Source organism: Lates calcarifer, unplaced genomic scaffold, assembly GCF_001640805.2.
Source record: "Lates calcarifer isolate ASB-BC8 unplaced genomic scaffold, TLL_Latcal_v3 _unitig_264_quiver_2123, whole genome shotgun sequence".
NCBI lineage: Eukaryota > Metazoa > Chordata > Actinopteri > Centropomidae > Lates > Lates calcarifer.
This window is the reverse complement of record NW_026116353.1, coordinates 1-26,455: the sequence shown is the minus strand read 5'-3', so window position 1 is coordinate 26,455 and position 26,455 is coordinate 1. Positions and strand designations below refer to the sequence as shown.

Sequence of the window (26,455 nt, the reverse complement as noted above, 5' to 3'; positions counted from 1 at the left end):
ATCATACTTCTGCACAGAGTGTTTGCTTTGCCATTAGACTGATAGTAGAGCTGCACCCAATCAGTTGATGAAAATGTCACAGTATAATTAAATTCAGTGTATTACAATCAGAAGGAAATCCAGAAAATGTCTGACTGTATCATTTAGTAAGACTAATCATTTGTTTGATGCTGTTTAATTGCATGTTAGACATGGCTGTTGATAGGTGTGGAGTAATGGGTGTATCACTGTCACTCATTCACATTGTTGGCATTTGCTTCTTTTCAGTTTCAGTGGAGCAGATCAAAAACCTCCACAAACGATTCGAGCAGCTGAGTGGAAATGAAGAGACTATAAGGTAAAATGTAAAGATAAAAGAATACCTGCTCATTTTAATGGAAACTATTGGGCCTTAGCAGCAGAAGATGAAATACTTCCTGCAGCGTGGCTGTAGTGATGAATGTGGGTAGGGCACAGACACAAACAAGCAACATATGGTGACACACACAGGCTGAACTAATGCAAACGCAGGAATGTACAATATATCGATGCATCAGGCACACACACAGCTGACACATACTGTACACACACACACACGCACGCGCGCCAAAGTGGCATGCTGCTGGTGATAGAGCACAAGTTCTTTCCCTTTAAAAAGAAACGGGAACAAATGTGCATGGCAGTTAACCTTGAGACAGAGATACTGTTTATGTTACTTCCCATAAATAACGTTCAGCAGTTTTTAAATCTGTCAAAGCATGTACTGTACTGTAGTGTCTGTTTTATGATAATGGACTTTCTCTTGTCGCACTACAGTAGAGAAAACTTGGAAAACATACCAGCCCTCGCCAACAATCCAATCAGAAGGCAAATTATTGGAGCATTCTTCGATAAAAGGTGGGTACAGTCAAATTTTACCACACTCTTTGCCTGTTAGCCCTATGGCTAATGGTCATTTCAGTTAATATTATTAGCACTATCATAATTTATTTTGAATATATTCAAAACACCAAAACCGCTGTTAATAATTTTATGCAAAAGTTTGGGTACCCCCAGGCTAATTCCATATTATTGATTTCTGAGGTGAAAAGAAGTCAAATCAACCCCTGCAGCAAACACACAGCAAAAATCTTTCTTTACATATTTCTTTAATGCACTTTTACTTTACTTTAACTTAAATTCTTTTTTAACAACAACAACAACAAAATATTAAACTTCAATAATTATGAAGTGTCACAACTTGGTGCAACCCCTCTCTTTGTTAGATATCACAGCTTACAAATGCATTCAGTAGCCAGCTAAGAGTCTTGCTATTCTTGATTTAGGAATTTTCACACACTCTTCCTGCAGATTATTTCAAGTTCTGAGATACTTTAGGCAGTCTTACACACAGCAGGTTTTATAATATGTTCAAATCAGAGGACTGCGAGGGCCTTTCTGGAAAGTTTCCAAAAAAACTGTATCTTTTGAACTATGTCATTATGGATTTTGAGATGTGCTTTGGATAATTGTTCTCTCTATCAAATGCTGCTCATTTTTTTCTTCAAACACACCTTTGGTGATTGTTGCTAATGAGCTCAGTTTTAATGGCCATCTGTCTACAGTGCTTGTTTCCAAAACAACCCTGGCTTGCACAATGGAGTGGTGCGCCACTAGTCCTGCATCAGATAAACCTGTCTGCAGCTCCTTTGCAGTCCTGCAAGGAGCCCAGTCTTTGTGCCAAGCTAAGCTAACTGGCTGCTGTCGCAGGTTATATTTACAGACACAAGTGGTTCCACCACTAAATATCTGCAGTGAGTCACTCTTATTGTGCAAGGATTTGAGTAACATTAGTTTTAAATTGAGAGTTTTGCTTTAACCCTAGAAATGTTTAGAAAGGTCTAATTAAACTCTCAAAGTTTAGTACTTCACTTCTGTTTGTTTAGTTAAATGAAATCAATGCTATTCAAACATGAGAGGTAGAAAATACTAATAATGCATTCAGCATGGCCGATAATGTTGGTTTCAGTGTTCATTCAAAGAATTGTGGTGCAGTTTGTTGAAAACAAATACGTTAATCCATCCATTTACTAAAGGAAACAACGATGGACAGATGGAAGGTTTTATTTGCTATGAAGAGACAGTTGTTGACATTTTATCAGCTGGTCCTCATGATTTGGAAAGACTAGGCTAACAAACAAACCACAAGATGGACTGTCCAAATCACGCGCACATAAAGGGGCCAAATGCAAAAATACATCAGTAAACTTTATTTAACAAAAATAGAATATGCAGAATAAGAAAACTGAACTGTTCACAACTTGAGAACTTGAAAAGAGACAGGGGTTGGTGTAGACTTTCAAAAACCCACAATGGTTGAATTTTAATTCATCATTCCTAAATTTTATTTCTTCTGTCTGTGACCTAGGAACCAGCATCAGAATGAGGTGGGCTCCTTCGAGGAGATTGGCTTCGAGCAGTTCCTCATGGTCATGTCCCACTTCCGCCCTCCAACTTTGAAAACAACGGAAGAGGAGAGGGAAACTATGAGAAAGGAAAAGCTTCGCTGTAAGTAACTTTCCTCTATTTTTAATAACAATTCCACATGTGCAGCTCTCAAGGACTTCTCTACTGCTTACACCTTTTCATGTCTGTCTCAGTTACAAAATACTAAAAGATCCTAGATAACAAATCAATGATGCAGATATCTTATTTCAGTTAGGACCAAACAGTGTGGCAATGCATAGCTGTATGTTGTGGGCACCAAAATTACTCATTGCATGTCAGCTTTCACATTGGAAAGACTCGTAGGTATTTCACGACTTGGCTGGGAACGCCAAGAACAGCCAGAACAGCCAGAACAGCAACTTCACAACCCCAACTGTCATAAGTTGAATGGTAGTAGCCACAGAGTCAGGACCTAAATTCAGCCCAGACACCATTCATACCTTCAGATTATTTTCAGGTTTTATGTCTATCTCTTCTGTGAGTTATTTCCCGATGATGTATTGTAGTTTATGGTTTTGGTGTGGTCTTTTTCCATTCAACCTGCCTTGTGTGATTTGTGACTTCCTACACCTCAATCACCTGTTAGCAAGGCTAGAACTTAAGACTGGCCCTGCACTATGTTGAAACCCTCCCTAAGAGCCCCCCATTTATATCCATTTCAGTAGACACTAGATACTGAACGAAACATTGTACACACTCCTGAGTAAATTTGTGTTTACTCAAATGAAAGCAAATTTACTGACACAGCATGAGGCCAGTGTTTCTGCTGCTCTAGGTAAGATATAATTTGGGTATGTCCTCAGCTGACTCTTGGCTCAAAGATGCTATTCAAACAAGTTAGTGTCACTTTGTTGCATGTTTCTCCTTCTGTGTTTAGTTGGGGCTGTTTTAAATAACCATTATGATAGAGTGCAGTACAGTACTTAATGGGTAGTTCAATGGCATAAGGTGTGTATAAAATTTGCAGAGTGGACAGTGCTGAGTGCAGGTTGAAGAAAGCTAGGGAGGCCACAATATGACTTTTTGCCTTGGGGCCTCCTAGCAGGTCATTGTGGCCATGCAATATAGGTGGTTAGGTGGACTAATTTGGGAACTCTAGGGCGTGTCTCTAATTGTGTCTCCAATTATTTAAAATGCAAACTATTGGCTTCTAGTCTTTTTAGGGCGGTATTCTCTTCTGTTCAGGTTTTGAACTTGAAAGAAGCCTTTATTTCACCTTGCAAATCTATACCTTTAGTTTAGTAAAATCTTGAATACAGGACTTTTACTTGTAATGACGTGTGTTTACATGGTTGTATTCATACTTTTCTCTTGGTCTGTGCTGTTTTGCACTGCTTAACACAATTAGTGTCAGGAAGCGATGTGTTCAGACAAATTTTGTGTTATACTCTTGCAACTGTAGAACAAATGGAGGTTTAATTTAAACTTATATGAACACAAAAGCAGTGTGCTCTGCAGGGAATGAGACAGTTTTTTGTAATATATTTTACCAAAGTTTTAAATTGTAATTATTTCATCATTCTCTCCCCTGGTATGAAGTAAGGTAGTCACATTGTCAGTACAAACAATTTTCTGGAGAAACATTATAGCACAAAACCCCAAAGCACAAGGGTTTCAATACAGGAGATCATTATACTAGACGACACCACAACCATGTCTGTCTCCTATAGTATCTGATGACTGATGATGGCCCATCTGGCTTGGCTTCATGCAAGCCATTTATCTGAATTGTGTGTCTCAGGTGTCCTCTGTTGTGTCCTGATTTCATTGTTTTTAAATTTATTTTGGGAAACCATAAATTATTTCAGCTCTCTCTGCCCTTATGATGATATATTTCTACCTCAGAAACATTATGAAAAAAACAGAGCCAATTTGACATTGAAGCTAATATTCAATGGACTGTTCAGAAATACAACACAGTAAAAATGTTATTGGACAGTGCCTTAGGAAACTGATTATTATTATTTTTACAAGACTGCTAAATATTGTCATGGACTACACCACTTTAAAGGGGTGTGTGTGTGTTTATACAGCCGTAGTGGTTCTGATTGGGCCTGAAGGGGACCTGCTTAGTTATTCTACTCTCATATCTCTATATCTTCATAAACATTCCCCTAATCACACCTTCCTCCATTAGTAAGATCCTGTGATTTCATGATGGACATTTCCTCAAATCAGACCAGCCACTAAATTAATTAATTCTCTTTCCAGTCCTGTTCAACATGCACGACACAGACAATGATGGCACCATCACTCTGGAGGAGTACAGGAAGGTAAGACAACCATGCTTGCCTTTGTCTGAAGTTTACAGTTATGTGCAAAAGACTGGGCACCCTGACCAAATTACATATTTTGTTTATTTTTGAAGTGAGAATAAATAAATACAGCCCCTACAGCAAACATATATTTAAAATGTTTATGCACTATTTTATGAATGTAAAAAAAACATGAAATTTAATTTTTAACTGTAACTGTGACAACTGGCAAATGTGTGTGAAACTTCAAAATTCATTTCATCTTCCTCCCTTAATAGCAATTATTTTCTAATTTAAATATACTATTACCATGGAACAGTTTAAGGGCCTTTTTGTTCCATGTTCTTGGGTGTAAATGATTGATTTTTGTCCTTATCAGTCATTTACACCTAAAAATATGGGAATATAAGGGTTTTTTTTTAACTGCAGTGATCCTTTCAGTTACTAACACCATGAAAAATTATCTGTTATCATTTTGAACAGGTTTGAACAAACTTCAAATTTTTTTTTCCCTCTCACAAAGACTTTAAATTACATCCAAATTGTTTTTTAAACATCAGTGAGTTCGCACTTCACAAACCTCAAAACTACCAGTCTTGCCAGTTTCAATCCTCTGACAACCTTTGACATGAATTCACCAAAACCAGTTGAGTAATCACAGTGACTCATTGATGTTAAGGGTGACTGAATTGTTTTTTTGTTTTTTTTACACCTCTTGCTGTCATTTGCAACTGTGTAAAGTTGCCTCATGTTGTTGTAAGATTGTGCTGTTTAAAACCTAGCAAGGATTTAAAGAGGGTTAATGTTCTCATCCAAGGCAGTAGAGGAGCTTCTGTCAAAGAGTGGAGCCATCGGGCAGGAAGCTGCCAAGGCAATAGCAGATGCTGCCATGTTGGAGGTGGCAAGCACAAATGTGCCCCACATGGTAAGGGAACTTACCACAACTGAGCTGTTACAAGAAAGTCTCACAGTTGCGTATCTGCAGAAAAATAACAGATCAGTTTATCTCTTTATCATTTCAGGCCCCGGACGATTTCTATGAAGGAATTACATTTGAGCATTTTGAACAGGTTTGCATTTTCCTGACTTTATTGTCCACTTGATCAAAAAATGAGACATTTTATTAGTCACTTACTTTGTCATTGAAAGCTTTTGTCATCTGCCCACAGATTTTAAAAGGTCTTGAAATGGAGTCCCGGATGCACATTCGCTTTTTGGATGTAGACACCACAACAATGCATTGTGGGAGATCAACCTCTTGAAGGAGTTGTTCTTGTAAAGGAATGTTTATGTTGCTGCTGTTTTTAGCAGGAATTCTCTAGTCCTTAAATAGAATGAAGCCAAATTCTTTTGATATGCACTACTGTATTTTTGGACAGAGACAAATAATCCAACTTTTTTCTACTTTATTAGAGAGACAACCTGCTGCTGTTGCAGTTTCAGGTTTGACTAAAGAGTTGAAGTATTCTGTGAAAAAGGACATGTACTTCTAAAGTTCTCTGTTAAGCCTAAAAATTCCATTTCATGTAATTTTTCAATTTTCAAGCATTGTTATTCTAAAAGTAACAAGTGTCACACATTTAGAAGAAAATGATTTCCATATATTTTGTCACTCTCCTGTTCATTTCTATCAAATTTCAAACTAACACTACCTCTCTGTATTCTCCTGCTGTTCTACAAATCTTTATGTAATCAGCATGTAATGTAAAGGATTCTTTGTATTTTAGTCAAAAGCTTCACATGTCATGCCTCTGGAATCCACAGGTCGCCTGTTGTGGCGTTCAAACTGTAAGACTGCAGGCACAAGCCATTCTCTGTAGCTCCAGAAGAGTTATAGGTTTACTCTATCTGTTCCTCTGAGACTGTGTGTTACCATCCACCTCTGTTCTACCTTGAAAATCCACTTAACTTTCCCTAAGATGAATTATTACAGTTTTTTGCACAGAATTTTGTTAATGAACAAAATAAATCAAACACATTCTGATAAAAATAAATGCATGTGTAAGATTTTTTTGGTTAAGAAAATGATAAATAATGTGTTTTTGGACAAATAATCCTACTTTTCTGGATTGGAGACCAGATAACCTGTTGTAAGACACCAGCAGGCTGATGTTGTGGGTACGATGTGGTCTTGGGACAGTGCATCCTTAGAGAAGCTGTATTAACTCCCCTGTGTCTGAAGGATAAAAACATATCAGCAACAACGTTAACAATTAATTTTATTTTAATTTAATTGTATTTTTGAATCTGGGCCTTATTTTCCCAAATTGATCTGGACAAACGGACAAAAAGTGTTTGAAAGCATTCAACTGTGGAAAATTGATTTACTTGCTTCAATAGGTGTTTTGTTTTTGTTTTTTTGTTTGTTTGTTTTTTTGACTGATATGTATCAACTGCCAAGCCTGTGGTCTTCGTTGGAAATGATTCTGAAGCTTCCTGTCCGCTTATTTATATGGTAACAGGTGGGACGACCATGTCCGTTTATCAATCAGCTGACAGGAAGTTTCTGCAACACCTCTGATAAGAACTGCAGGTTTGGTGGTCGAAACATGTAAAGTAAAACAAACAAACAACAAAAAGTCTTTTGCTTACACCTTATTGTACCCAAACTGCAAAGATTAATCTGTGCCTGTCTGGTAAAGACAAGGGACTCTGCTTCATCAATTATGAAAATGATGTTAAACTGGACAGGAGCCATGAATCCTACTTCCATGTCCAGGAACAATTTCACATGGATGCTAAGTGTAAGTGCAACTTTGTGGGGTGGAACTATGATGACATTTGTGTTAGAAATAAACGCAATTAAACACAGTAGTTTAAAAGTCCCACAAAAGAGATATACAAGTTCTACATGTCATCTATGTATCCCTCCGCGCTCTCTACGTCTCTGTGTGTATCTGTGTAGCTTCACGGGCTGCACTCGTGAGAGACCCCGTCAATAAATATCCAGTCACTGTCACTCACGGATGTATTATTAGTGATTATATTCTTATAATACATCCATGTCCAGATCTTGTCGGTATCCTACATTCCCCGTGGATGTCTTATAAGAGCAATCAAAGGCGGTTGCTAGGCAGAACAGAATCACCTGATCAACAGGTGTTTTTTTTGTTTGTTTGTTTTTTGTTTTTGCTTGCGTGTGTTGTCAGTGAATGCGTGCGTCTTTATTGGCCATGATCTGAGGGCGCAGAGAGGCGGAGAAACGAAGTAGAGAAAACAGATTAAAACCAACATTTGAAACGTTGTCTCGGTTTGTCAGTACTGTGAGAATATGATTACTGAAGAAGTTTGGATTCTAAAAGAAGCTTGGGGCTGCTTTTTTGTCGAACATGAGTGAGGCTGGAAGCTGAATACACCTGCAGCTAGAAGGTAAGGCGAACTAGCTAGCGTTAGCGGCGAGCGTTAGCATTAGGCCCCTTTTCTAAATACATTATTTTGACATTATTTCAGTCGTTTTTTCGTCAGTAAGTGTGTGCTTGTGTTTCCGTTTCGCCCCTCAGTTGTAGACCCCTAACGTGGACAGGTGAAAGCACAACTAACTCTTGATAGTCTGTTTAAATCAGTCTTTTAATAGTTTACAGTTTACTTTGCTGACACTTTGTACGTCTTTGTAACTTTGTGTACCATCCTGGGCATTTATTTATTCATAACTCAGTTTATAACGATCTATCATGTCGTTATCATCGTTTTGTGTCTATTTCTGGTCATTTTGTAATATATTGCGTCTGTACCTAGTTGCTTTACATCTAGATGTCAGCGTTGGCATTAGCGGCGAGCGTTAGCATTAGACTTATTTTTTAATGGAACTGACATGAGTTGTGGGCACCTTACAGAGGTAAGATAACTGTAGTAGTTGTCTGTTTGAGCGTTTACAACTCCGTTTGCATCTCTTTACAGTTACTGTGCAGACACTTCACTGCTTCCTTGTAATTTTGTGTTCCAGCTAAGTCATTTTAAGTCAGTCCATGGCGGCTTTTCATGTCGTTGTGATTATTTTGTGTCTTTTCGTGGACTTAATGCATAATTTTGCGTCTTTGCTTGGCTGTTTTACATCTGTTTATGGTCAGCTTCTTTGTCTCTTTGTGGACGTCCTTACTGCGTCTCTATAGTTCTGTGTCCATTCCTGATCATTTTTTGTTTCATTGTGGTAGTTAAGCATCTCCTTGTGATTGTTGTGCGTCTCAGTTTTTTCGTCTGTCGCTTTTGTTTCTCTCTGTAGAGTTGTGGCAGTAATCTGTCCATACCTAGCTATTGACCCACAGTTGTGTATATTAGTGATGAGGAATTTGTTTGTGGTGTCTTAATATTTGACTGAGCTCAGTTATATGTTAATCTCAAGCTTGAAAACTAAATTTAAAATGTTCCTCCACAAGTTTGATCCTCAAACATTATTATTAGTTATTTTGTTGTTGGTTCTGAAGGATGTGATCCTGTTTCTTGTCATATGTGACAGTAAACAGCCCATTTTCTGAAACACTCCTCGAATGTTTGCAAAATGTTCTGGGTCAGCTTTAATGATTAATACCTATTAGGGGCGTGATGATACTCTCAGCTTGCGAGACAAGATGATGTTGAGTAAAAAGATGTCACAGTATAGTAAGGCGTCACAAATATCGCAGTATAGTAAGGCAGGTAAAGCCATCAAATGTTGTTGTTTAGCTGTAATGTTGAATATTTCTGTGTGTTTTCATGGTTAAACTGTTGATGAGGAATAAGTAGTAGTGTATTGATCATTTTCCTTTGTATGTTTCTCTTTGATTTCCTCCAGGTGTCAGCATTTCGTCCACGACATCGTCTACGATTGCTGAGATGTCGTCCACGATCGGAGAGACACTGTTGAGGATGAGGGAGACATTGTCTACGATCAGAGACATTGTCCATGATCGCAGAGACTTTGTCAAAGACGAGAGAGACGTTGTCCATGATCAGAGACATTGTCCCATGCTTCGTAGAGCTCTGCGCAAGAATCGGTAGAGACACTGTGGTTCCTCGATTCGACGGCATGACCGCGATCATGGAGACATTGTCGATGGTCACAGAGACACCGTCTATGATCTCAGAGACATCGCCCACGATCATAAAGACATTGTCCATGATCACAGAGACTTTGTCCATAATCTCAGAGACATTGTCCGCGATCACAAAGACGTAGTCCACAATCGCAGAGAGCCATCGTACAGCAAGGAAGTTGTTTGAGACCAGGACAGAGGCCTCCAGGTAATTCACAAACCGCTTTATATCAACTGTCCAACACAGAGCACTGACATTTAACTGTTTATGTTCGGTATTCAGTATATCTGAAAAGTGTTATAAATAGAAGTAATTTGCTATACAAAAACAATGCATAAGTAATCTACAGTAATAGACGTAATGTAAAAGTAAATTGTAATCTCAGAAGTAGTACGAAAAAAATCACAGTAGTAAGACATCAAAAACTGTCAAAAAAAAGTCATAATGTAGTAAGACATAAAGAATGTCATGGTATAGTATGGAGTCTAGACCGTACTCTTTTATGTAATTTGACAGAAAGAGACCCAACAAATCCCACCATGAGCAGCACTAGGTGACAGTGGCAAGAAAAAACTTCTTTTAAGAAGTAGAAACCTTGAACAGAAGCAGATTTAGGGTGGGCAACCATCTGCCTCAGCATGTTGGGTAGTATAGTGAAGTATCAAAAATGTGGTGAAAATATTATACTATAGTAAAGCATGACAATGTCTTAGTATAACATGGCATGAAATGTTTTGTTCTCTGGTTCAGCTGTAATGTTGAATATTTCTGTGTGTTTTCATGGTTAAACTGTTGATGAGGAATAGGTAGTAGTGTATTGATCATTTTCCTTTGTATGTTTCTCTTTGATTTCCTCCAGGTGTCACCACTTTGTCCACAACATCGTCTACGATTGCTGAGACACTGTTGAGGATGAGGGAGACATCGTCCACGATCAGAGACATTGTCCATGATCGCAGAGACTTTGTCAAAGACGAGAGAGACGTTGTCCATGATCAGAGACATTGTCCCATGCTTCGTAGAGCTCTGCGCAAGAATCGGTAGAGACACTGTGGTTCCTCGATTTGACGGCATGACCGCGATCATGGAGACATTGTCGATGGTCACAGAGACACCGTCTATGATCTCAGAGACATTGCCCACGATCATAAAGACATTGTCCATGATCACAGAGACTTTGTCCATAATCTCAGAGACATTGTCCGCGATCACAAAGACGTAGTCCACAATCGCAGAGAGCCATCGTACAGCGAGGAAGTTGTTTGAGACCAGGACAGAGGCCTCCAGGTAATTCACAAACCGCTTTATTTCAACTGTCCAACACAGAGCACTGACATTTAACTGTTTATGTTCGGTATTCAGTATATCTGAAAAGTGTTATAAATAGAAGTAATTTGCTATACAAAAACAATGCATAAGTAATCTACATTAATAGACGTAATGTAAAAGTAAATTGTAATCTCAGAAGTAGTGCGAAAAAAAATCACAGTAGTAAGACATCAAAAACTGTCAAAAAAAAAGTCATAATGTAGTAAGACATAAAGAATGTCATGGTATAGTATGGAGTCTAGACCGTACTCTTTTATGTAATTTGACAGAAAGAGACCCAACAAATCCCACCATGAGCAGCACTAGGCGACAGTGGCAAGAAAAAACTTCTTTTAAGAAGTAGAAACCTTGAACAGAAGCAGATTTAGGGTGGGCAACCATCTGCCTCAGCATGTTGGGTAATATAGTGAAGTATCAAAAATGTGGTGAAAATATTATACTATAGTAAAGCATGACAATGTCTTAGTATAACATGGCATGAAATGTTTTGTTCTCTGGTTCAGCTGTAATGTTGAATATTTCTGTGTGTTTTCATGGTTAAACTGTTGATGAGGAATAGGTAGTAGTGTATTGATCATTTTCCTTTGTATGTTTCTCTTTGATTTCCTCCAGGTGTCACCACTTTGTCCACAACATCGTCTACGATTGCTGAGACGTTGTCCACGATCGGAGAGACACTGTTGAGGATGAGGGAGACATCGTCCACGATCAGAGACATTGTCCATGATCGCAGAGACTTTGTCAAAGACGAGAGACGTTGTCCATGATCAGAGACATTGTCCCATGCTTCGTAGAGCTCTGCGCAAGAATCGGTAGAGACACTGTGGTTCCTCGATTTGACGGCATGACCGCGATCATGGAGACATTGTCGATGGTCACAGAGACACCGTCTATGATCTCAGAGACATTGCCCATGATCATAAAGACATTGTCCATGATCACAGAGACTTTGTCCATAATCTCAGAGACATTGTCCGCGATCACAAAGACGTAGTCCACAATCGCAGAGAGCCATCGTACAGCAAGGAAGTTGTTTGAGACCAGGACAGAGGCCTCCAGGTAATTCACAAACCGCTTTATATCAACTGTCCAACACAGAGCACTGACATTTAACTGTTTATGTTTGGTATTCAGTATATCTGAAAAGTGTTATAAATAGAAGTAATTTGCTATACAAAAACAATGCATAAGTAATCTACATTAATAGACGTAATGTAAAAGTAAATTGTAATCTCAGAAGTAGTACGAAAAAAATCACAGTAGTAAGACATCAAAAACTGTCAAAAAAAAGTCATAATGTAGTAAGACATAAAGAATGTCATGGTATAGTATGGAGTCTAGACCGTACTCTTTTATGTAATTTGACAGAAAGAGACCCAACAAATCCCACCATGAGCAGCACTAGGTGACAGTGGCAAGAAAAAACTTCTTTTAAGAAGTAGAAACCTTGAACAGAAGCAGATTTAGGGTGGGCAACCATCTGCCTCAGCATGTTGGGTAATATAGTGAAGTATCAAAAATGTTGTGAAAATATTACACTATAGTAAGGCATGACAATGTCTTAGTATAACATGGCATGAAATGTTTTGTTAATTTCTCTGGTTCAGCTGTAATGTTGAATATTTCTGTGTGTTTTCATGGTTAAACTGTTGATGAGGAATAGGTAGTAGTGTATTGATCATTTTCCTTTGTATATTTCTCTTTGATTTCCTCCAGGTGTCACCACTTCGTCCACGACATCGTCTACGATTGCTGAGACATCGTCCACGATCGGAGAGACACTGTTGAGGATGAGGGAGACATCGTCCACGATCAGAGACATTGTCCATGACTGCAGAGACCTTGTCAAAGACGAGAGAGACGTTGTTCATGATCAGAGACATTGTCCCATGCTTCGTAGAGCTCTGCGCAAGAATCGGTAGAGACACTGTGGTTTCTCGATTCGACGGCATGACCGCGATCATGGAGACATTGTCGATGGTCACAGAGACACCGTCTATGATCTCAGAGACATCGCCCACGATCATAAAGACATTGTCCATGATCACAGAGACTTTGTCCATAATCTCAGAGACATTGTCTGCGATCACAAAGACGTAGTCCGCAATCGCAGAGAGCCATCGTACAGTGCATCGTACGGAAGTTGTTTGAGACCAGGACCGAGGCCTCCAGGTAATTCACAAACAGCTTTACATCAACTGCACTGACATTAAACTGTTTATGTTCAATAGTCAGTATATCAGAAAATTAGTATATATAGAAGTAATCTGCAATAAAAAAAACTATGTTGTAAAACATCCAAAACTGTTGAAGAAAGTCATGATGTGTTAAGACATAAAAAAATGTCATGGTATAATGAGGCATCAGAATTGGTCAAAAAATGTTATAGTATGGTAAGGCATCAAAAATGGCCAAAAAATGTCAATGTGTAGTAAAGCGTCAAAAAATGTCATAGGAAGATGTCAATAAATATCATAGTATAGTAAGGTGTCAAAAATGGGCAAAAAATGTCATAATATAGCAAAGGGTCAAAAATATCAAAAATGGGCAAAAAATGTTATAGTATAATAAGGCGTCAAAAATGGTCAAAAAATGTCATAGTATAGTATGGCTTCAAGATTGGCCGAAAAATGTCATAGTATAGCAAGGGATCAAAAAATGTCATACTGTAGTGTCAAAAATGGTCAAAAAATGTTATAGTAAGGCATCAAAAATACTGTAATTTCCGGACTATTGAGCGCACCTGACCCACTAAATTTAAAAAGAAAAAAAAAAAGTACATATACAGGCCGCACTGGTCTATAAGCCGCAGGTGTCTAAATGTTTTTGCGGCATGAAGCTCGTTAGCCCGTAAAAATCTATGAATTAGCCGCATCATTGTTTAAGCCGCAAGTTTCAAAGCGTGTGAAAAAAGTAGCGGCTCATAGTCTGGAAATTACGGTAGTCGCAAAATGTCATAGTATAGTAAGGTGTCAAAAATGTCCAAAAAATGTCATACTATAGTGTCAAAAATGGTCAAAAAATGTTATAGTATAATAAGGCGTCAAAAAATGTTATAGTACGGTAAGATGTCAAAAATGGTCAAAAAAAATGTCATAGTATACTATAGTGTCAAAAATGGTCAAAAAATGTTATAGTATAATAAAGTGTCAAAAATTTCCAAAAAATGTCATAGCAAGGGGTAAAAAAATATCACAAAATTTGATAGTACGGTAAGATGTCAAAAATGGTCAAAAATGTCATAGTATGGTATGGCTTCAAAATTGGCCAAAAATGTCTCAGTATAGGAAGATATCAGTAAATGTCATAGTATAGTGAAAAATTCCAAAAATTGTCAAAAATTTCCAAAAAATGTCATAATATAGCAAGGGGTCAAAAAATATCAAAAAATGTCATAGTATAGTAAGGCGTCAAAAATGGCCAAAAAATGTCATAGTATAAGGTGTCAAAAATTGCCCAAAAAGTTGTTATAAAAAAGTGTTATAGTCAGGCATCTAAAACCATCAAAAAAATTTCATAGTATAGTAAGGCGTCAAAAACAGTCAAAAAATTTCTTACTGTCTTAAATGTAAGAGGTAATTTGAAACATTACAAGCAACAAGAATAGGAAAAGTTGTATGTACTCAGAGACATTTGAGGGATAATAAAGTTTCAGGACATTGCTTTGGACAGTTTCTGTGATTAACATGTTCTGTCTCTGCAGGAGGAGAAGGAGAAGACAGCATCACCTGAAGAGGACAACAAAAGTAATTGAATGCTCTTAAAGATGTTATTAGATGTGTAAGACTACGCTTGTCCTCATATGTGCTCATCACTACATTTAATGGGAGGTGATTTAATAAAATAAAGTGTCTCCAAGTGGTCAAACATCTGTCATCTTTGCTGTGGTTTGTTCAATGTTGTCTAGATCATAATCAATGAAGCTTTGTAGCTTAACATTTGAGTTGAGTTTCTCTATTTTCGAATGTATATCACAAAAATGATTTTGTAATGCAGAATGCCTACTATTCTCTACTTGCAAAATCTGTAAGGCTAAAGAAACCTGTAACCCTAACCCTAACCCTAACCTCTGGCTACAAGTGGCAAAAAACATAACCCTAACCCTAACCTCTAGCTACAAGTGGCTTCTGGCTAAAAATATTCACTGTCATAATATTAAACAGACTAACCCTAACCCTAACCCTAGACCCTAACCTTAACCCTAACCCTATTTTCTACTTGCAGCTTGCAAGATCTATAATTGAGACTAAAAAAAGCTAATAACAGTAACCCTAACCCTAACCTCCAGCTAGAAGAGGCTAAAGAAACCTCTAACCCTAACCTCCAGCTACAAGTGGCAAAAAACTGTAACCCTAACCCTAACCTCTAGCTACAAGTGGTTTCTGGCTAAAAATATTCACTGTCATAATATTAAACAGACTAACCCTAACCCTAACCCTATTCTCTACTTGCAGCTTGCAAAATCTATAATTGAGAGTAAAAAAGCTAATAACCGTAACCCTAACCCTAACCTCCAGCTAGAGGAGGCTAAAGAAACCTCTAACCCTAACCCTAACCTCCGGCTACAAGTAGCAAAAAACCGTAACCCTAACCCTAACCTCTGGCTACAAGTGGCTTCTGGCTAAAAATATTCATTGTCATAATGTTAAACAGACTGGCAAAAGTGTTCAGAAGTATTTACTTGAGTAAATTCAGAGTTGCAGCAGCAAAGATATAAAAAGATAATATATAACAATGTATAAAGAGTATAAACAATATGAAAAGTATAAACTATGTACACAGTACATTGGATTGGATTTTGAGTAGTTTGAAATAGCAAAATACACAAAATCTAACCTAACCCACAAACACTGTAGAGGTGTGACTCTGTGAATATGTGTGTATCTGTGGAAAACAAAGGTAAGATGGCTGCTTTAAGATAGTTCATTTGTCTCAAGATCCATGTCATAGTCTATAGTAAGACATCAAAGATGGTCAAAAAAAATGTCATAGTACAATCAGGCATCAAAAACCATCAAAAAATGTCATAGTATAGTAAGGTGTCACAAATGGTCAAAAAATGTCATAGTATAGTAAGTTGTTAAAAATGGTATTAAAAAAAATGTCATAGTACCATTAGGCATCAAAAACCATCAAAAATGTCTTAGTATAGTAAGTCATCAAAAACTATCAAATATCATAGTATAGTAAGGCATCAAAAATCATCAAAAAATGTCATAGTATAGTAAGTTGTCAAAAACTGTCATAGCATAGTATGGCATCAAAATATGTCAAAAAATGTCATAGTACAATAAGGCATCAAAAATCATCAAAAAATGTCACAATATAGTAAGGTGTCAAAAACCATCAAAAAATGTCATAGTAAGTCGTCAGAAAGTGTCAAATATCATAGTATAGTAAGGCATCAAAATACGTCAAAAAATGTCATAGTAAGGCCTAAAAATATGTCAAAACGTCATAGTATAGTAAGGCGTGAAAAATGGTATAAAAAAAGTCATACTATAGTGAGGTGTCAAAAACTGTCGAAAAATGTCAAAAGGTGTAAAAAAAACAAAAAAAAATATTGTAAGGTGTTGGATAACTAATGTAAAGTTGTTTGTGAATTACCTGGAGGCCTCAGTTATTGTTCGAAGACTCTCTGATCTTGGACTACATCTCTGCAATGGTGGACTACGTCTCTGTGATTGCAGACAATGTCTCTCTGATCGCAGACGATGCCTTCAAATCGGGGAAGTCTGTCACTGATTTTCAACTGTCTGCAAGTCATGGACAATGTGTCTGATCGTGGACAACATCTCAGCGACTGTGGATGATGTTGTGGACGAAGTGGTGACACCTGGAGGATCAAAGAGAAACATACAAAGGAAAATGATCAATACACTACTACCTATTCCTCAACAGTTTAACTATGAAAACACACAGGGCCGGTTTTTGCTATGGGCAATGGCGCAATCTGGGCACCCTCAAAAAAACAAACAAACAAAAAAAACTAAACTCAAAACAAAACTCGCCAGTTTTCTAGACTACCGCTCATTTCCATGTCAAGTTAGTGGAGTGGGTGCTGGGGCGTCACGTCAACTTGCTGCTGAGAGTCGTACAGGTTGTATGTCTCCGAAGAGGCAAGGGGGAGGGGGGCGGTGGATCAACTTGCGACTGCAGAGGTTGGCAAGGGGGAGGGGGTCGAGGGATAGACTGATGCCAGGCCACACAACACAAACTGCTTCCAAATAAATTGTATTTCATAATTAACATAGACCCATATGCCTACACGTAATTGATTGGGTTATGTGAAAAATGTAAAAAAAAAAAAATTTTTTTAAATCATCTACGTAAAACGTGACGTGACTCCGGACTCCGGTTGATTGACGGGTGAACGGACGGTGTTAGCAAAAGGCAATGCGAAAGGTCATGTTATGATGATATTTTTTTGCTTTCTTCAGGGATTTCTCAAGCATGTGCAATTTATATACTGTATTTTATTTATATTTATTGATCTTGTTTTTTCTTTGTTCTAGTTACGCTTTTGTATTTAAGATTATATGTCATAAAATAATTCAAATAATATATTGTTGTGTTGGTGGGGGGGGTTTCGGGGTAAGTGTTTTTTTGTGGGGGGGGGGCAAGGGATGGAGGGATGGTTCGCCTGGTGGTCTCTGCAATGGTGGTGACACCTGAAGGAAGAAAAATATACACAGGAAAATGATCAATACACTAATACCTATTCCTCATCAACAATTTAACCCTAAAGCACACATACTCAACATTACAGCCAAACCAGAACATTTTCCAAACATTAGAGGAGTATCTCGGAAAATAGGCTGTTAACTGTCATGTGTGACAAGAAAAAGCATTACATCTTAACATTACACATCATCAGTGCATAAAATCTTAATTTGAAACTCCTTTATTTGTGACTGTTTACTAACTGGACATGAGCTACATCTAATAGCCAAGCTAATGAGCATGCTCCTGTATATGTATACGCTAGTTAGTTAAAGCAGCTTTATTTCCCCTATATAAATAAATGTAAATATACCTTTCTACTTGATGTATTTAATTGTCCCAGGTTAACAGTCCTCCACTGGCGCCTGAGGGCGATGATCAGCATCCCCAGGAACTTCAAGTGGAGATACCACAGGTCCAGCTTCATCAACGCAACTAGCTCTTCTGCATGATGAGGATTTACCACACTGAGACGGTTTTAAGCCTTGAATAAATAATTAAATGTGAACGGATGACAGGTTTAATGAACTGAAGTCACGATAGACTGTATAAAAAAAGATAGGACACTGCACAGATCACATAAACTATCACATATAAGGTGAATGACTTACAAATTTAAAATACCCCAAAGAAAACTGTTTTGAAAAATCACCTTCGGTGTCATATCAGTGAATCCTTACAAAGTTAATATTAATACTTTGGTGCCGAAGACGCAGCACCCCAAGGACTTCAACAGCTACAGGCCGGTGGTGCTGACATCCCACCTAATGAAGACCCTGGAGCGGCTGATTCTCACCAGTCTCCGGCCCTCGGTGAGACAGTCAATGGACCCGCTGCAGTTTGCCTACCAGCCTGGCATCGGGGTGGATGATGCAGTCATCTACCTTCTCCACAGAGCTCTCTCTCATCTGGATAAACCCGGGAGCACTGTGAGAATCATGTTCTTTGATTTCTCCAGTGCTTTTACCATACAGCCCACACTCCTGAGGGACAAGCTGGAACTCATGGGGGTGGACCAGCATCTTGCATCCTGGATACTGGATTACCTCACCAACCGACCACAGTATGTGAGGACAAGAGACTGCACGCCTGACATGGTGGTCTGCAGCACGGGGGCCCCGCAGGGAACAGTCCTGGCTCCGTTCCTTTTCACCCTCTACACTGCAGACTTCCAGTACAACTCACCTCACTGCCACCTGCAAAAGTTCTCTGACGACTCTGCAGTCGTCGGCCTCATCACAAATGAGCATGACAGGGAGTACAGAGAACTGATGCAGGACTTTGTGGACTGGTGCCTGCAGAACTGCCTCCAGATCAATGCTGGGAAGACCAAAGAACTGGTGGTGGATTTCCGCAGGAGCAGACACCCCCCCCAATACCAGTGAGCATCCAGGGAAGAGACATTGAGATGGTGACATATTATAAGTACCTGGGTGTTCAGCTGAACAATAGACTGGACTGGACAGACAACACCACAGGGAGGGAGCACTCCTCAGGGAGCACTCCTCAGGACTTTTTATGACACTGTTATGGCATCAGCCATCTTCTATGGAGTGGTCTGCTGGGGCAGCAGCATCTCAGCAGCGGACAGGAAGAGACTGGACAAGCTGATCAAGAAAGCCAGCTCTGTGCTGGGGGGGCCCCTTGACCCTGTGGAGGTGATGGATGAGAGGAGGATGATCATTCCTGATGGACAACGACCTCCACCCCATGCAGGACAGTCTGACAGCACTGAGCAGCTCCTTCAGCAATAGGCTGCTTCACCCAAAGTGTGTGAAGGAGAGGTATCGCAGGTCTTTCCTTCCTGCTGCTGTCAGACTCTACAACCAGCACTGCTCCTAGTACACCACATACACACATGGACCATTTTCACTAGGTTTTTTTTTCTTTTTCTGCACTTTAATTAATCCAAAACAGCTGCTATCAGTTATAACATTATGTGCAATTCCATTTTCAAATGTGCAATATCTGTATTTAGTTCATTTCTGTCTCTATGTATAAAGTCCTGTGATTATTGCTCTTCTGTCATTATTTTTTATTACATTCTCATGTTTATACTGTTGTGTATATTTTTATAGCCTTGTTTTTTATCTTGCCTTTACTCGTATTTATGTCTTTTTCATCTTTTCAGTCACTTGTGCTGCTGCAACAATGTAAATTTCCCCATTGTGGGACTAATAAAAGATTATCTTATCTTATCTCAAATTTTTTTTAAATACCTTGGAGAACAAAGGCTGACAAGTGACTGAAACGCAACGCTAAACCACAAATTAAAATATCATACTGTGTGAAAATGAAGGCTCGGTTTTGAGTTGTTTATACATCACACAGCATCTGCTGTAAGATAGCAAGGATCCTCGTTCCTGATACACAAAATGACCGCACGTAGAGTGCCCGCATACAGCCATGCTGTCACTCAGAGAAACATGACTTTCCTGGGCTTTTGAGAAGTTTTACAAAGATTAAAACTCCATGGCCTAAAATATAAATTTCAAAGAGTAACAATTGACTTTGTTTATAGCTGAAGGTGTCCTGTCAACAGTTTTACAAATGTCTCTTTTACAATGGTGGCCTATGGGGAAAATGTTTTTTATTGCAGTACCACAAGTGGCCACTGAAAAAAAAATTTGGCCGCAATTCTCATAATACGAGGGTCATTCAATAAATAAGGTGAATTTTTCGGTATAAGGACTTTTAATACAGATAGAAGCTTACTTTTTTAATTTTTTTTTTGTTTTACTTTTTTTTCACATGGATTTAATTTCTTTTGCAGATTAAAAAAAACTTTGAGAGTTTTGGCGATTAACAAAGATGGCCGACCAAAAAGCATGCTCCAGGATTGAACAGCGGTCAGTTATCAAGTTTTTGGTTGCTGAAGGGTGCAAACCCGTTGAAATTCATAGGAGAATGTCAACTGTGTATGGTGCCACATGTTTCAGCCAAAAAAATGTCTACAAGTGGGCTAAATTGTTTAAAGAAGGACGGAGCAGTGGGAAGGTGATGCTCACCGTTTTTTGGGATATGCAAGGCCCAATCACCATTTCATTCCTTGAAAAAGGAAGCACTGTGAACAGTGCTAACTACTGTGAACTGCTGAGGGCAGGTCAAGAAAGACATAAAGAACAAACGCAGGGGTCATCAGTCAAAAGGAGTCATCTTGCATCATGACAACGCAAGGCCTCACACAGCAGCCCAAACGGTGCAGACCATCAACAAGCTGGGCTGGGAACTGCTCCCTCATCCCCCTTATAGCCCAGACCTTGCCCCTTCGGACTTTCACCTGTTTGGTCCCTTGAAAGTGTTCACGAGAGGCACAAAGTTTGAAAGTGACAATGAAGTCAAAAGTGTTGTGAGCGACTGGCTGAGACATCAGTCCAAAGATTTTTACGCTGAGGGAATACGGAAGCTTGTACACAGATGGAAAAAGTGTGTGACAGTGCTGGGAGACTACATTGAAAAATAAAAAAAAAGTAAGCTTCTATCTGTATTAGAAGTCCTTATACCAAAAAATTCACCTTATTTATTGAATGACCCTCGTACATACATGCTGTCACTATGCAAATAAGCCAATGATGTAGCCTGGCACTGGAGTCAGACTTAAGAGAGCAGGAGGTAGCATAACATAGTTAAAGAGAGACCACAGTGAATCAATGTATAGGAAAATAATGTAGAAAGGTGTCTTGGTGAGTGAACGCTGCGTCCACATCACAACACTATAAACTTTACTATCACATATCGGGATATTACAAAATGACTTTTTACAATAAAAAATATTTTAATACCAATGTTTCCTTTTTCAGTTTGGGTTTTGTTTTCAATGCCAAATCTTGATGTCACTGTTCTAGCTCCATAAACTCAAAGGTTGCAGGTTTCAAATCTTAAGTGCTGGTGCAGTTTTGGAGTCCAGTACTTTACTTACGTAATTTACTTATTTACCTCACTTACTTTACTTTCTTGTTTACTTTAAATTATTACATTTTTTTCCCCTCTTATTGTCATTTGTCATCCTGTGAAGTTGCTTCCTGTGGCTGTTAAGACTGATGCTGTTTAAAACCTAGCAAGGATTTAAAGAGGGTTAATGTTCTCATCCAAGGCAGTAGAGGAGCTTCTGTCAAAGAGTGGAGCCATTGGGCAGGAAGGTGCCAAGGCAATAGCAGATGCTGCCATGTTGGAGGTGGCAAGCACAAATGTGCCCCACATGGTAAGGGAACTTACCACAACTGAGCTGTTACAAGAAAGTCTCACAGTTGCGTATCTGCAGAAAAATAACAGATCAGTTTATCTCTTTATCATTTCAGGCCCCGGACGATTTCTATGAAGGAATTACATTTGAGCATTTTGAACAGGTTTGCACTTTTCTGATTTCATGATCCACCTGGTCAAAAACGAGACACTTGATTTGTCACTTACTTATGAAAGCTTTTGTCATCTACCCATAGATTTTAAAAGGGCTTAAAAAGGAGTCCAGGTTGGGAGATCAACCTCTTGAAGGAGTTGTTCTTGTAAAGGAATGTTTATGTTGCTGCTGTTTTTAGCAGAAACTCTCCAGTCCCTAGCCAAATACATTTGATATGCACTAATATATCTTTGGACAAATGACAAATTATCTGATGCAGAACTAGTGGAAGAACTAGATTGTGGACATATTCTGAGTCAAAGGACATTTCATATTTGTCCCTCACATTCTTTCACATTTCAAAGAAAATTATTTCCTTGCATCTTGTTTCTCTCCTATTAATGTCTATCAACTTTCACACTACCTCTCTGCATTCTCCTGTTGTTCTACAAATCTTTACGTAACCAGCATGAAATGTGAAGGATTCTTTGTATTTTAGTCAAAAACTTTACATGTCAGATGAAGACAGTGCTCACTGGCTGCTCTGGAATCCACAGGTCATCTGTTATGGCTAACATTCAAAGCGTAAGACTGCAGGCACATACCATTCCTCTGCAGCCCCAGAATAGTTATAGGTTTACTCTATCTGTTCCTCTGGAACTATGTGTTACCATCCACTACTGTTCTACCATGAAAATCCACTCAACTTTCCCTAAGATGAATTATTACAGATTTTGCACATAATTATGTTAATGAACAAAATATATCTAATACATTATGATAAAACAAATTCATTTTTAGAGAAACTAATAAATAATGTACTAAGAAGAATCTTACTTAGTAAATGAGGTAGAAATATTATTTTCTTTTATTGCTGCGATGTTGTACAGTGGTACTGATTAAAATCCAGGGAGCCAAACATCTACTAAAAACTTTACAGAAATGGTTTGGGATTTTGCCCAACATCTGAAGTCAGAATTGTAAATTACAAACACCTATGCACCAGTTAATGCACATAATAGATAACATACTGTACATACAAATATTACATTTACCAAAAGCTTGATTTGACTAGGATGATAAAAGGAAACTAGTAAAATAATAGGATACAGTTTGGAGAATCAAACTGATAAGGGTGAATGTTTCGGTTATCTGTTCAGTAACTCACTGAGCCAAGCTGGGGGAAGTTTGGAAAACCATGTGTCAGTGGGATGGATGAGAGCCAGACAACCTGTCGTACGGCACGGCCAGGCTGATGTTGTAGTTGTAGCCGTACGACTCGGTATAGTCCGACCTGCAGATGGGCAGGATGTGATCTTGTGACAGCGCGTCCTCAGAGAAGTCGTAATGGCAGATGACTCCCCTGTGTCTGAAGGATAAAAACATATGCCAGCAACAACATTAACAACTTTTGTTTTTCCTTGCCACAGTCGCCTAATGCTTGCTCATGGTGGGATCTGTTGGGTTTTCTCTGTACATTTTATAAGATAAAGAGTACGGTCTAGACCTGCTCTATATGTCCAGTGCCTCAAGATAACTTCTGTTGTGAAATGGCGCTATATAAATAAAATTTGACTTGACTTGACTTGATTTCATTTTTTAGAAAATTGTTCAAACTAGATACTTGAGTAGTAATTAAAGGATAATAGTATTTATGTACCACTGCCTTATTTTCCCATGTTTTTGGGTGTAAATTGATGTGACAACATTTATCCACATCAAAGTATGTCCACTAAAGTGTTTGTTTTTGCAAATTGTTATTATAAGTGTCTGACATTATGGATTCCTGCAGAGATAGACCTTTTCTAAATGAGAAAGATTGTAGAAACCCCGTGATTTATAGCAAACCACTGACAATCTGAGCTTATCAGTGGCAAAAAATTTGCACTTACATTGCAGCAGCTGTTCATAGTGGCCGGCTTTATTGTTCTTGCCCAATACTGCACTGATTCCAAAGATTTTTGTCTCAAAAACATGTGATAAATAAGGCCCAGGTTCAAAGATACCAGAGTTTTGCTTTAAAAGAGGCAGCTCATTCTGAAGTTTAAAATAATGATATACACTTTCAAGAGCAAAATTGAGCTTTTGTCAATTGAGGCTTGACATATGGGGTGTGATTATCTAAAAACCTGACTTAATTCAGTTAGTTGGATATATTCATTTAAGCCTACAAAGCAACAAGTAACCATTAAAGGTGCACATGCAACAGGAAGCAGCAGGTTGTCTGGGATATATGGTAAAAATGTATAATATAAAGGATATAAAGGAATAGTTCAACATTAAGTGAAATATACTTATATACTTTTGTCTGTCTGTACAGCAAGCTGTCAGCTTAGCTTAGTTTAAAGACTGGAAACAGAGAAACAGCTCAGATGGTAATAAATCTGCTTGCCAACACATCTAAGCTCACTAATTAACACACTATGTTATATTGTATTTGTTTAATCTGTGCAAAAACCAAAGTGTAAAAACAATTAAAGTTTTTGGACAGATGAAACAAACAACATATAATACTAATTAGTGAGCTTCAGAGGTGCTAGTGGGCAGATTTTCTTACTTCTGAGCAGAGCCAGGCCAGCTGTTTCTCCCAATTTCTGGTCTTGCAACAGGCTGCAAGTTGTAGCTACATATTTACAATACAGAAATGAGAGTGGTGTCAGTCTTCTCTTGGTAAAAAGCAAATAAGTATATTTCCCCAGAATATCAAATGATTCATTTATGATTCCTTTAAGAATGTTACAAGGTTGAATTTGCCTTTATAAAACCTATGGTACAGGGAACTACTCATTCGCTGACTATTTGGGGATTGTGGGAAATGTGAGATGGAAAGTAGAGAAGAGATCCAAGTTAAAAGAAAAATGTGGGAGTAAGATCAGTGACCTGCGGTGAGCTGTAAGGTCATCATCTGTGATACAGGCCCCCCGCGGTGACTTGTCATCTGGGATGTTGGCTGTTACCAGGGTGCTAGTGTTGAAGCGTACATGCCTTACAGGATGCCTGAAAGACAACAAGAAAGATAGATAACAACATCTTCAGTTTAAAACATATAAATCCATTTACTTGAGGCTATTTAATTGTGATATAATTTGCGATGATAACTTCTAAGACAATAAAACACTGCTATGAAAATCCAAAATCACTAGTTTAAATGGGATTATTTCTACCCCTTAATTAACACTGATCTGAAAGAGAAACATCACAGCTATAATGTGTTAGAAACAATAACAGTTACAAAACCAGATCTGACAAGTTTGAAAACTGTTCAACTACACATGTGTATCCTTTCCTCTGGCTCAGAGAAAACAAGTCCCACCTGTTGTGCATCTCCCACAGCTTAGCTCCCATCCTCATCTCCCACACACACACCAATCCTTCGCCTCCGCCACTCACGATCTTCCAGTCGTCTGCCTGCACCGATGTCACACCCAGGTGGGTGAGCATACAGGGATGCCACGGAGGAACCAGCTCGTAGGTCAAAGACCCTCACCCTGAATCACAGCAGAGAACAAAAATTCTTCTCTTAATTCACAGAGAACTGGACTGACTTATGTTTATGCTTATAGCCCAGAGGTTACTGGCAGCTTTTGATCACACAATGCTGAGTGTTTAGAGTGATTTGAAGTGAGTGAAATAGATGAATAATAAGTGAAGTGAGTACAAAAGCATCAGTCATTTCCAGTGCAGCATGGTCATTTTGGATTTCTCTTCTTGCTAACAAAGGCGGAGATCTCATACCAATACCACACAAGAGAGAGTACAGTTTGTCAAAGACTGCATTCATTTACTGACAAAGGACACTATTCTCACTTATTGAAGGAACCGCTGCAAGTCTTAACATCCAGCCAAGAGACCAAAGAAATAAAGCCTGAAACAGATGTGCCATTGCAGACTTTAGTTGTAGCCTTTTTGTCCTGGTCTTTACCCAAGTATTACATACTTTGTCTAAGCTAAGTTTACAAGTCCTATTGGACATGGGACCAATAGAAATATACAAACAATACAAATGAAAAATATATACAGTAAACTAACTCAACATGAAAATAATGTTACATTAGATGAGTCTTGAATAAATAATCACAATAGAATATAATAGAATTAAATTAGCAAATCATGTAGAGAGTGTGAAATATAAAAGTAGCTGAAGCTGAGCATTTAAACACTTGCTGATGCAAAGACAACATTAGAAATACTGAAGACTTATAGAAGAATGAAAATAAATATAATACAGTATTTTTTCAGTATGGTAAAAATTAAGATGTTAAAATATTAAGAATATACAGCATATATATAGGCTCCTTTAAAATAATCTTTAAATGCCTTTATGACTTCACATGAC

The 26,455-nt window shown here is 38.3% G+C and overlaps 2 protein-coding genes across 3 annotated transcripts; one reads left to right on the top strand and one right to left on the bottom strand.

Moving 5' to 3' along the window:
* The first annotated feature begins 200 nt into the window (after positions 1 to 200).
* On the top strand, positions 201 to 22,333 carry LOC108892989 (calcineurin B homologous protein 3). Of its 2 annotated transcripts, none has more exons than XM_051068185.1 (7): positions 201 to 337; positions 796 to 876; positions 2,387 to 2,526; positions 4,678 to 4,739; positions 5,539 to 5,646; positions 22,082 to 22,129; positions 22,223 to 22,333. In XM_051068185.1, the coding sequence occupies exons 1-7, from the start codon at positions 216 to 218 to the stop codon at positions 22,316 to 22,318; spliced, it is 657 nt and encodes a 218-aa protein (XP_050924142.1). In that variant the 5' UTR covers positions 201 to 215; the 3' UTR covers positions 22,319 to 22,333. The 2 variants fall into 2 exon arrangements, with proteins under 2 accessions (XP_050924142.1, XP_018546290.1); XM_018690774.2 differs by lacking the exons at positions 22,082 to 22,129; positions 22,223 to 22,333 and adding exons at positions 5,744 to 5,791; positions 5,891 to 6,717.
* A 623-nt stretch (positions 22,334 to 22,956) lies between these two features.
* On the bottom strand, positions 22,957 to 25,699 carry LOC108892988 (F-box/WD repeat-containing protein 8). Its single transcript, XM_018690773.2, has 3 exons — positions 25,433 to 25,699; positions 25,000 to 25,116; positions 22,957 to 23,488 (listed from the first exon to the last, which is right to left on the bottom strand). The coding sequence occupies exons 1-3, from the start codon at positions 25,558 to 25,560 to the stop codon at positions 23,323 to 23,325; spliced, it is 411 nt and encodes a 136-aa protein (XP_018546289.1). The 5' UTR covers positions 25,561 to 25,699; the 3' UTR covers positions 22,957 to 23,322.
* Positions 25,700 to 26,455: the final 756 nt, after the last annotated feature.